This window comes from Typopeltis vanoorti, chromosome 19 (assembly GCF_054136105.1).
Source record: "Typopeltis vanoorti isolate ZY-2024b chromosome 19, IOZ_Tvanoo_1.0, whole genome shotgun sequence".
Classification (NCBI taxonomy): Eukaryota; Metazoa; Arthropoda; class Arachnida; order Uropygi; family Thelyphonidae; genus Typopeltis; species Typopeltis vanoorti.
In genome coordinates this window covers 16891774-16904956 of record NC_143567.1, presented here as the reverse complement: position 1 = coordinate 16904956, position 13183 = coordinate 16891774, and the positions used below count along the sequence as shown (strand labels likewise).

Below are 13183 nucleotides of genomic sequence, written 5' to 3'. Positions count from 1 at the left end.
AGATGGGGGATATCACCGACCTCAAACTTCGCAAAGTACCTGTCTAACCTGGAGCTTTACATGTAGGAAAGATGAAATCATGTGAAGAATAGCTTACATTACTTGGTTGTGTTATATTGACAACATTTTTGTTGTTTGGTCAAAAACAACAGACAACTCAATTTAAAGATTATCTGTGAACAGCTTGCACCCAAACATAAAATTCACTCTCTAACTGGAAGATCATGAAAAATTACTGTTCCCTGATATCCTTCTCGAAGTAAATAAAGAAAAGAGATAGATCTTTTCAGTATACACAAAACCTACCACAACTAGAAGATTTTTACGTGCCGCTTCACACCACCATCCATTACAAAAGATAGTCAAGATTAAAATGTTAAGAGATAGAGCCTACAACATTTCCAATATGTCAGAAAAAATGAAGGAAAAACTATGCTATGACCTACTCTTTCCCTTTTCTTGATTATTCCCCCCCCTCCCTGCTCAGCTCCTTTACATAAACAAGATTTCAAGAAGCCAATATATTACCCTTCATCAAGATTGTTAAAGTTACAACATTGCTTCATGATTACAATATTAAAGTGCTTTTTGCCAGTGCATAAGATCTCGAGGTTCTTACGTCTACCAAAACCTCCACATCCTCCCATTAAAATGCCAGGAGTTTACAAAATTCATTGCTTTTGTGACATTTGCTGTGCAGGCCATACTGGGGATGGCCTGGAGTGATGTGCATGACTGAATGCTTAAAAGATGTTGAGAAAAGAAGACAGCACAAATTAGGATTAGCCTTCCACACAACTAATACAGGTCACCAAATAGTTTGGCTAGAAACAGAAATGCCATATATTGATCATAATTGTTTTATAAGAAAGTTTAAAGAATACTCAGCTCTCTATCCCTCACATAGTGTAATAAAAACCAAGGTTTAATACACAAAATTTGGTCTGCTTTCATCAGAAATCTAACAATTGTGAATCTGGGATATGACAACACGCATCATGCCACAGAATATGGCAGTAACAACTAGGATTTTTCCAATGTGTGTACATGGTAATTAATACAATGCATTGTTCTGATCACTTCATATGTACTAGTTTTGAAGTTCTGATAACATCTATATGTAATTAATTTTTTCTATTCCTTTATATAAGTTTTGTATCCTAATGATGATGTAAATCCTACAACTTATGAAACTTGTAGGGTTATATTGTTTAGTTTTATAAAGTTATTTTACGTTTAGAAACGTGGTCTCAATGCTGGAAATTAAATGAAGATTTGCTAAAGCACACAAATATTCATAGTCATAAGTTCATGGTTTGTTTTGTCCTAAATTGTGAATTTTGTAAGTTCTATAAAAAATAAACATTTATGTATCACTATACATTGAGAAAAATTCATGGTTTAGTATGGAGTTTCCTTTCATCCTTTTTTTTAATATTTTTTAAAGGCTTTGTTATTATTAGCACAGCTCACAAGAGGAAATGCTAATATTCAAAAAATTGTAGCTTTTGAGAATGCTTTTGATCGACTACTAGACATTATTACCGAGGAAGGGTACAGTGATGGAGGTAAGCTATTTCTTTTTTGTTATGTTTACTAATAATTGTATCAACTGATTCTAGTTACCTTTAAATTATATTATTATCATCATATCCTCAATGGAGTCAGCAGACCTCATCGTGGGAGGTTCATTCATCTGAAAACTTATTTATCATACTGAATCTTAAAATGCTTAACACTCCCTGCATTAACAACATATTCTGGTAATGTGTTCCATTCACCTCAAGTTCTCCATGTAAAAACTCTACTTCTCATATCCCTCTTCACCACACTCTTACGTAACTTCTGGGGATGGCCTCTGGTTCTTGTCTTCTGCTCATTTTATAATAACTTCCGTAAAAATGTCTGTCATATAAATTGATCTAAATATTTTTGTAAATTATACTCATCATCATCAAATTCCTGCCATGTACCCTCAAGGGGTGTACAGGATATGATAGTACTACATGAAAAATTTACATCATTACTAACTTCCTATCTACAATTTTCCTCCAGATCAGTCTGTTACTTATCAAGACTCCAATATTATCAGATCTTATATTTCCATCTCAATCCACGTATATCTTGGTCTTCCTCTGGGTTGTTTTCCTACCAACCTGGCAGAGAACACTTGTGTTGCTAATCTCTAATTTTGTGAATCTAGAGTGGCGAAATCCTTACTGGTGATCACTAATTAGATAGCAGTTTTCAAGATGTTGAAGCATACTGTTAATAACCTTATCTATAACTTTAGACAAAACTCATATGAGAGCAGTAGGTCAATAGTTTGATAGTAAACATTATCTCCTTTTTTTTGGGTGGCAGGAGGGGGGGGGGACATGAGCTTTCTTCCATGCTAAAGATGGATGCCAGCTGAGTAAAATTTAGTGAATGGATGATAGAGAACAGGTGTTAGTTCAGGAGGAGCACAGGTGGGATTCCATCACGTCTGACTGCCTTTCTAGTATTTAAATCATTCAAGATTTTTGAGATGTCTTTCTGGCTGAAGGTCACAGGAGCCATGAGATGCAATGTTCTAGACAGAGTTTTCTATATTTATCCTTACTGAATGTAGACTTTCACCTTTTTATGGTGATTTTAACAAGTTGTATTGGCAACCATGTAGGGTGGGAAGGAAGCTGGTGTTTTGGTTTCAAGCGCCACTCGTGAAAGGCTGTTTGCTTTTCTTGGAGAACCATGCTTTAAATATAGGTTGGGGAATTTGAACAGAGTGAGGATCGAAAGTTTCCATTTCAATATGGATTATATTGGAATGGAAACTTTGTAACTCTTTATATGCAATTTTGTGTAATTGGGGTATCTGCTTAATTGGTACAAATTATGCTATTCCTGATATAGCCCAATTAACTGGAATTTACTGTATTTGAAAGTTTGGTTCAACTCTAAAAACTTCTAGACTCTTTTTAAAACTTTCTAACATATTTTTATGTTGCTCAAAGATAAATGGTAATTGATTCCCAAACCATTGTGAAAATCTCTCTCTCTTTCCATCCAGATAATGAGAAAGTGAGGATTAGATATTTGGTGAGCAGCCCTGATAAGTTTTCCAAATTGCATAAAAGTTAAGTGAAGTTTTCCTATCAGTTATCTTCTTGCTTTGAGCTTTAAGTGACTTTTTTAAGAATGTTAACATTTAAGAATATGTAAATAGCAAAACTGAATGAGAGATGAAAGATTAACTTTCTTGACATATTCTTAAATGTTATATGGTCAGTTAAGACTTTTAGGTACATTAAAAACAATTGTTTTTAATATATATGGACTGATCCCTTAGAGGAGTGCTTAAGGGTAAAGGCTGGATAACTGAGAGGAGACCTCCACATGGCCTTTTGGGGAATATGGAGAATCGACCAGGGCTTCTAATGTCCATTTCTCACCTTCTCATGGTGCACCCTGTTGGGTATCTACTTGAATACTGAACGAACGAGGATGAGCTGACAATTTGGGATTTAGCCAACCAAATTGTATTCTTATTGGCTTAAATTATAATAACTCAAAATTATGGTACGACATGATGGAATTTCATGTCAGCTGGGGCATCCCCTGATTAAACAAGACCCTCGTTTTCATCAGGGAACATGGGCAAACAAGAGAAAGTCAACTACTGGAACAAATCCCAACTCGACATCAGAAGAGATCAAGATTGGCACTATCAACATAAGAAGCATCATTGTAAAAAAATGGAACAAGCAGAAGAATTGGATAACTATCAGATTGACATAATAGGTGTTACCATACAAAAACAAGTGAGATCTTTCTGAGAAACAAATATAAGATGTTATATTCAGGAAATAATAATCAGGAAAAAGGGGTAACTATAATATTAAACACTAATTATGAGGATAATCTACATGAATGTCAGGCAACATCAGTTAGTCATGTGGGTTAATATCAGAATAGGAAACTGGACAATGAGACTTATTTGTGCTTATGATCCCACAGAAGGTTTTACTAAGGAAGAGATGGAGGAATTTTTCAAGGCATTAGAGAAGGCAGCTGACACAACAAAAAAAAAGGAAAAGTTGGTCCTTGTTGGAGACTTAAACAGCAGAGTAGGAAATGATTACCAGACATGAGAATATTTTGGGAAAATTTGGAGAAAAGAGCAAAGCTAATAAAAATAATGGTAAGTACATAAATTTAACTTTCATGAAATACATGTACTGCTCACTACATGAAGTAGTTATTACTAACTCCATATTCCAACATAAAAATGTGCACACATTCACATGGGGAGAAGATGCAAGGAATAAGAAATGTCTCATTGACTATGTTATTGTCAACAGTGATGTTTTCTCACTGTTTCAGGATGCAAGCGTATACAGAGAATTTGAAATAGAAAGTGATCACCATTTAGTGTTGAGCAGGATAAAATTGAACTTCATATTGAAAAGAGGGTTGTATGTAGGAAAGTTTTGAAGCAAATCAAAATTGTACAGCTAGCAGATGTGAACTATAGTCTTGCATACACAAACATTAGTCAAGAAAAACTGAAACTGTTTGAAAACAAGAACCAAACCTTTGTCAGTGGCAAACCCTAAAGAATACTTTGACTGATTCAGCCAGAGAGGCATACAGTGAGGTAATCTGCAAGGATAGAAAAATCGAACTCCATACTGGACTCAAGAAGTTAGTGGCAGTTAAGGAAAAGAAGAAAGCATATTGAAAGTTTCTGGCAAGTAAGTCAGCTTGTGCTCTTAGGGAATACAGAGAGAAATGTAAGAAAGCAAAACATTGTGAAAAATTAGCTAAACAAAAGTCATGGGAACATTTTAGTAAGAACATAGAAAATAAATATCAAGAAGGTGGAATGAAAGATATTCTGGAGGTTGTTGAAAAAGCTCAGAAATGGAGGAAAGTGTTCTGTAAAAGGAATTAGAGATGATAAAGGAGGTTTGAAAAAAAAAACCGAGGATAAAGATATTCTTGATATATGGAGTAATTATTTTGAAAGAATGCTAAATGAAACAAGCAGTGACAGTGGTAGAAAACACTCAACCGGAATGCTATCTGGAATATATATTGTACTTGAAGTACAAACAGCTATCACAAACCTGAAATGTGGAAAGGCAGCTGGAGGAGATGATATTCAACTTGAAATGCTAAAATATGGAGGTATAAAAGTTTTACAGTGGCTACTCTGCATAATTCAGAAAGCCTGGTGAGACGGTTGAGTAAATGAGTTAATGAGAATTACAGAGCAATTTCTCTATTGAGTGTTCTTGGTAATATTTATGCAAGTATTCTTGAAAAACAGCTAAGAAAATTATGAAGGAGAAGGTTGGAGAAGAACAAGCTGAGTTCAGGCCAAACAGAGGTTGTCATGATCAGATTTTCACTTTGAGCGATATAGTTGAGAAATCATGGAAATGTAACAAGTATCTGTATTTAAGTTTTGCAGATCTGGAAAAGCATGTGACAAGATGCCAAGAGGAAATCTGTTCAAAATGTTCCTGTTACATGGTGTAAGTGGGACATTATATCAAGCAATACAAAGTCTCTATTGAAGTTGGAACTGAAGGAAGTACAGGAATATGGTTTGGTTTGGTATAAGAAAAGTAGGCAAACCAGACTTGAAAGTCCGGTGTGTGAGAAGGGTGTAGATTATCTCCACTGTTATTCATCATCTATACGGGTCACGTTATGAAGGAAAGTGGTATTAAACCTGATATAAATCATAGATGTTAATCTCAGCTCTTTACTTTATCCAGATGTTATACTTTTAAATAAATCCAGGACTAGTTTGCAGGATTCCCTGACCAAATTGAATTAACTGCTGTAATAAATTTAGTATGAAAATCAGCCATCTGCGCACTTAGCCGAGTGACTATATGCTTCTTGACCATATGCCTGGGAAAGGAGTGTCCTGGGTTCAATTCCCATTGCTGATGTTGAGGAGCTTAGGATCTTTCTTGGACATAGCCAAGTTAGCCAGTCTCGGCCTTGGACTGCAGGGTTTTTCTCCCCAGTTTATCTGGGCTTTTTCATCCTGCAAGCAGGTAAACCAGACTTGAAAACTCAATGCTTCTACAGACATGGGATACACCAGGAGGCATAGGGCTAACCACCTTATTCTCGTATAACAGTTCTGGTTATAAGGAATAGAAACTCTCAGCACCTCGTAAAGGAAAGAGGGAAAGATTAAGAAAGAACAAAAGGAAAATTAACATTAAAAAGACAAAAACTATGAAAATAGGCAGGAATATTGAAAACATCAATTGCATCCTGAATGGAGAACCTATAGAACAAGTAAAACATTTCAGCTGCTTAGGCATGATTTTTAGTGAAAATGGTAAATTAAATATGGAAATAGACAACAGAACCAATAAAGCTGGTATGGCAAGAACTCAACTGAATAAATTTATATGGAATAAGAAAGAGATTAGTCAAAACACTAAACTAGCTGTATGCTGGACATTGTAAGCAATTTTAACTCTTCTATCTGAAAGCTGGATTAGAAATAAAATTCTTGATCAAAGACATTAGACCACAGATATGAGAGTCCTGAGAAAGATTAGGGGGACTGTACAGACGACATCAATGGCAATATTATATTAAAAACAGGATATTAGGAAAGAACTTGACATTCTTAGCATTCAGGAATGTGTTAGCAGAGTTAATCTCAGATGGTATGGTCACTTAAACAGAACAGGAAAGAAAAGATTAGCAAAACAGGTGTTCTCTGCCAGGTTGGCAGAGAAAAAATCTAGAGGAAGATCAAGATATAGGTGGATTGAAACAGTAAAAAGTGCCATATAAGACAGAAATATGAGATCTGATGATGTTGGAGTCTTGACAGATGACAGATTGATTTGGAGTAAAATTGTTGATAGGAAGTTAGTAATGATGTACCTTTTCATGTAGTGCTATCATAAGATCCTGTACATACACCCTCTGAGGGTATAGTCAGGAATTTGATGATTATAATGATCCCTTAGATTTATACTGTAGCATAGAATATACACCAAGGTGTAATGTGATAATCCGTACACAGCCGTATATACAAAATTTTACATACAACAGTATGTAGAATTTTGTAGGAAAAGCAAAATATATATGTAAATATACATCAATGTAATGTTACAGGGGAAAAAAAAAAGAAACATAAGTAGTACAGAATTTGGGAAACAGTAATACTATATTAGAATTTTATCCAAGTTTCATTGTACTTATACACACATTCAACATACATACAGTATAGTGAAACAAAAATACATGTAACTTGTTTATGTACATACTTGTACTTTCATCACTATATATGTGCATATGTAAACAGTAGATATGAATAATAAAAGTTTGACTTCATGCAGATGGAGGAGTTCATTAGAGCATCTGATGAAATTAAATCTTGATAAATAATAGACTACTTTGGCAGGAAGCTGTTGACATGAAATTCATGATGTAATATCTGTGTTCTGATTATTGTGTAATCTGGTCTTTGTCTTCTGGATAGTACTAATTTAGCTGTCAAGTATAAATTGGCTAGATAAAAATTCTGGTTTTCACAAATAAAAGCAAACATAACAAAATTATTCATTGTATCATTTTAGTAAATCTTCTTACCATTCCAATATGAAAACAATCAATGTAACATTTCATTTTTCACTAAAATGAAATCAGAGAATCTTGAACTATCTGGATCTTTGATCTAGATGGAATTTCTCCATTTGCGCTGAAGGTTTCTACTTCAGAGTTAACTTCTATTTTTTCACTTTTATACTCTTTATTTCACTGTATTTGTTGTGCACCTTGAAAATGATCTCATCTTCACTCATTTCCTAAAAAAAAGGAAGATAAATCTTTACTGCTGTCTTATTGTTCTCACTTTCAATGTTTTCAAAATAATGGAGAAAACAATTAACAATGAACCTTCTGCACTATTTGGAAATATTTTGACTGATAAATGCCAATATGGATGTTACTACTGTGGATTATCAGGGGATCATGCATGTATTACCTATCTTACAATAAATGCAATGGAAAAGTTTGAAAAAATTTAGGGTTGTTGCTCTGTATATCACTAAGGTATTTGATCAGGTTTTTCTTGAAGGCCTGTTGTATGGGTTGTCTTTTTCAACTAGATTTACAGTTTTTTCCTCCCTTTGGTCCCATTACACATGATAGTGAAGTACTGGGCTCTGCCATAAGCCTTCTCTTCTGTATATCAGTCACATTCTCCAGTTTATAAATCTAATTTATGGTTTTGGTGGTGACATTTCATTGTACTCCTTTCTTATTGGACAGGTCTTGCACTGTAAAAATGAACAAAACATCTAGAATGGGTACTGGTAGAAATGCTAAATTCCCTTAATAATGTGATAAAAATGATAACCCTTGTTAATGTCACTGCTAGCAAAACTGCTGAAAAGTGCCCTTTCCTTCCTGTCTTATTTTGATGATACTGACATGTACCATGGTGCATATACATTATATATATCAGATTTCTCTGCTTCTTGTTATAACTCTAGTCTTTCTTGGCATGAACATAACAGGTTTCTCTCCTTGCCATAAAAGAATTTAAGTTTTCTCATTTCTTCAAGCAATCACATATCCATTATATACTGTTCTTTGGAATGTGTGGCTAAGAGCTCCCTACAAATTTGTGATTTGTACAAAAGAGAACAAATAGGTATCAGTGACCTGTTGCTCACTAATCCGCTTTCATGTAGTATGCTGCATGCATTTCCTACAGATATTTCCATGATCTTGGATAATCAAAATTAGCATCAGTAATTCCCCACTCTAAAAATGTTAATTGTTGGAAGTTTTTCCACTTGGTTATACTATAAATTAAAGATACCAAGAAATTATTTACTTGGTTTAATCCTTTATCCAAGTGTAAGCAAACAAAGTTTGGGCCTGAAGTATTTTCAGGACTGAGGCAAGCGATGTGAAGTCATATCACCTTTATCACGAGTTGCCCCAGTCCTGAAAATACTTCAGGCACAAACTTTGTTTGCTTACACTTGGTTAAAGGATTAAGCCAAGTAAATAATTTCTTGGTATCTTTAATTCTAAATCTGTTAAGATATATCTACTGTTCACCATTCCTTCATAGTTAACTCCAGATTAGCAGAACAGACTTTCCTTCTTCTGCTGCTTCTCTTTGGAATAAACTCATTTTAAGTGTTTTCTGCACTATAATCTGCAGGTCTTGAAATCTAGCATTAAGTTTCTTCTCAACTTTTCATCCATCCATCCATGTTGCTGCTAGTGTACCATAGGGTAAATTACTTTGGTTCTTCTCCAAGCAAAAACATATAGAATGGCCAGTTAGCAACCCAGTTGTACTCACTGTGTCCATGACTGCCTTGACATCAACTCTAGATAATGATTAATGCCATATTTGAGAATGAATAAAATGTGAATAGTGCTAATGGAAATAAATCTAAATGACAAACAATATCTCTCTAAAATGCCTTTGACAAACCAGCCATAATACTCTGTTTATTGGCCCTTTTTATTGACCACTTAACAAATTTAATTGCCAAAGACTTTTGGGTTTCACCTGTTTCTTATCCAAGAAATTTGAGATTAGCCACCAAATTACTTTCAGTTATTGTCTTGAGTTGATGTTAATCAATCTGTTTTTAACTAGTTTCCACAATTTTCCACTCTTGAGATCAGATGACAAGTAGGAATGTTTGTTATGGAAAAGGTTATTCAAAATATATAGTTTTGAATAAAACATATTCTGCATGGTTTCTCATTTGTGTATATTGTTACTTCATGAAATATATTTCAGTTCACAATAATAAGTTGCCATCTGGTAGTTCACATTGTCTTACAAACAAGCTTGGACTGTTTTCTCATGTTAATGTTTTTACTTTTACTGTTTGTTTTTTAACTTGTCTAAACAGTTTTTACTCTCAGCTTGGATGTCACATTGTTTGTCATGGCACGATTTATTCAAAATGTATGGTTTCTCCTTGTTTTGAGATGTTGTAACATTTTTTGGTTATTAAATAAATTTGTATTGATATAAGTTCTAGGTGACATATTGCATTCTGCTGTAATCATTTGTTTTGTTTTTAAAGAAGTTTTTATTTTCATCATTATGCAAGCAGTTTATTTTCATCATTATCATCAATTTCCTGTACTCCAAAGGGGTGTTCAGGTTACTATGACATCACTACATGATTAAGTTTACATTATTATTAATCCCCTATCAACAATTTTCCTCCAAATCAATCTATTACTTGTAAGTACTACAATATTGTCATATCTAACATTTCATGCTTCTAAGGCACTTCTAACTGAATCAATCCATCTAGACCTTGGTCTTCCTCTGGGTCTCTTTCTTGGCATCAAACGCCTGTTTTGCTAAACTTTTCTGCACTCATTCTATGTAAGTGGCCATACCACCATTAGCTCTGCTGACACATTCGTGAATGCTAATAATGTTAAGTTCCTTTCTGATATCTTCATTTTTAATGATTCTGCCATTGATGCCATCAATTTACTCCTGAAATATTTTTCAGAATCCTTATATCCATGTTCTCTAGTCTTTGATCCAGTGCTTTATTTCTAATCCAACTCTCAGATCCATAACTTAAAATTGGGTTAAACACTGTCTTGAATACTGCTAGTTTGGTGTTTGGTTTATTTCTTTCTTCTTCCATAATAGATTTATTCAGCTAGCTACCCACCATACCAGCTTTGCTTATTCTGTTGTCTATTTCCAGATATTTAACCTACTTTAAAAGCTTTGCCTAAATTGCTGAAATACTTTTCTTGTTCTATAGGATCTCCACTCAGAATGCAGCTGAAGTTTTTTAGCTCCTGCATATTTTCATAGTTTTGGTCTTTTTATTGCTGATTTTCATGCCAAATTTGCTACAGCTGTTATTCAATTTAGTTAGTTAATCCTGGAGACTTGCACTAGATGTGTTTAGGATTACAACATCATCTGCATAAAGCAAAGAGCTAAGTTGGACATCTGATGAAAGAAAGTGGCACGAGCCTGATATTAAAATATCAGGCTCGTGCCACTTTCTTTCATAATGTGATCCATATAGATGATGAATAAGAGTAGAGATAATGTGCATCCTTGTCTTACTCCTGATTTTACATCAAATCATCTTCCTGTATTTTTTCATTTTAACTGCTGACCGACAACTTAAATATAGACTATATATTGTTCTGTATAATGCTCCATTAACCCCCATATAATTGTAATGTTTTGAAAAAGTTTTCTCTGGGCACCTTGCCATATACCTTTTCCAGATCTACAAAACTTAAATCCTTGTCATATTCCCATGATTTCTCAACTGTTTGTCTTAAAGTGAAAATCTCTATTTGGCCTGAGCCCAGCTTGTTCTCCAAGTTTCTCTTCCACAATCTTTCTCAACCTCTTTTCAAGTATGCTTGCATAAATCTTACCTGGAACACTTAGTAGAGAAATTCCTCTGTAATTTCACATTCAGGTTTTTTTTTTTTTTTTTTGTAATGGGTATTATGTGAGCTGTACTCCAATCATTGGAAATTCAACCTTCTGACCAAGCCATCTGAATTATGCAGTCTAGCCACTGCAAAATTCATGCCTTGATACTTAAGCATTTCTGGTTGAATATCATCTACTCCAGCTGGCATTTCAAGGTTTTGATGGTTTTTCCTAACTCAAATATTGATATGTACTTCTCTTTGCATTCCTCTTGAAAATTTTCTGGTATGGTTCTATCACTGCTCAGTTCATTTAACTATCTTTCAAAGTAACTACTTCAGATATCAGAGATATCTCTAGTTTTCATGTGTCATCTTTGATTCCTTTTACAGTACTTTCCTCAATTTCTAAGCTTCTTCAATAGCCTCCAGAACATTTTACTACCTTCCTGATATTTATTTTCTATATTCTTACCATGGTCTTTCCATGACTTTTGTTTAACTACTTTTACACGCAGCTTAGGTTCCTTACATTTTTCTCTGTATTCTTTTAGGGCATCTGCCGACTTACTTGCTAGGAACTTTTGGTATGCTTTCTTGTTTTTCAGGATTGCTTTAACTTCTTTTTGTTTACCATGTTGTTCTTATTCACCACATACCTTCCTAGCTGAATCAATCAGTGTTTTTTTCAGAGTTTGCCACTGAGACTCTGAGGTTTGGTTCTTGTTTTCAATTTGTTTCATTTTTTCTTCAATAATGTTTGTATAGTTGAGTCTACAATTTACTTGTAAGAGCTGCTCAACTTTAATTCTTTTTAGAACTTTCTTACATACTGTTCTATTCAATCTGATATCTATTTTTATCCTTCTTAGTATTAAGTAATAGTAATTTCCAATTTTAAATCCTTTGTACACTCTTGTATCCTGAATGTTTATTTTCTATATTTAAATTTTATATTTTTCAACTAATTTTGAATTCATATGGATTGAATTCATATGGATCTCTGCTTGAGATCCATAATGTGCAGGAGAAAAATAAGATGGTTACACTCAAATCTCTTCCATCTTGCAGTTAGTATGCTATGGCTTTAGATATGTGTGTTCACAGAGGTAGCTTGCATGTTTTTGAGAGACAAAAATTGGCTAACTCACCTTTTAACTGAAAAGGCCTGATAAAGGTTCCTCATGTCACAGATGGGATTTGAACCCATGTCTTTCCAACCAAAAGGCTCCATCAAAACCAACTAAGCTACAGAGGCTCAAAAATATATATCAGCATTTAAAAAATAATTTTTGGATTGCATTAGCAGTTGCTTAGAACCGAAGCATTCCACCAAGTTAACTTTATTGCTCAACTTTTTGTATATGTAACTCCCATCCATGGAAGGGATGGGAGTTACATATACAATTTTGGACCATGGCTAGACTAAGGGATTTTAAAATAATTTTTTATATCTGCAGTATATAGAGGCCAAATGCAGAACTTTTTCCAGTTACTTCATGTCTGCAATGTGCATCAGTGTTCACACACTGGGTGATTAAAATCACCGCTCACCTGAAGGCAATCACAAACATCCATGCCTATAGTGTGATTCAAACCCACATCTAGAAAGCAGTTACTGTAATTACTCAGCCAATCAGGCCAGTAACTAATCAGGTTATAGCAATTTTGCTTCAAGTTGTTTTAGCATTTTCACATACATCAGGTAGGTACTCATCTTATGGGTGTTTATGTTCAGTTT

At 34.2% G+C, this 13183-nt stretch overlaps 1 protein-coding gene across 2 annotated transcripts in view; it reads left to right on the top strand.

The window, feature by feature from the left end:
• Positions 1 to 13183, top strand: part of LOC150095882 (general vesicular transport factor p115-like) — a 245709-nt gene that overhangs the window by 66101 nt on the left and 166425 nt on the right. For both annotated transcript variants that reach the window (XM_090409601.1, XM_090409600.1), the window contains exon 6: positions 1448 to 1568. In XM_090409601.1, coding sequence (XP_090265727.1) covers positions 1448 to 1568 — 121 coding nt within the window. The remainder of the gene's footprint in view (positions 1 to 1447; positions 1569 to 13183) is intronic.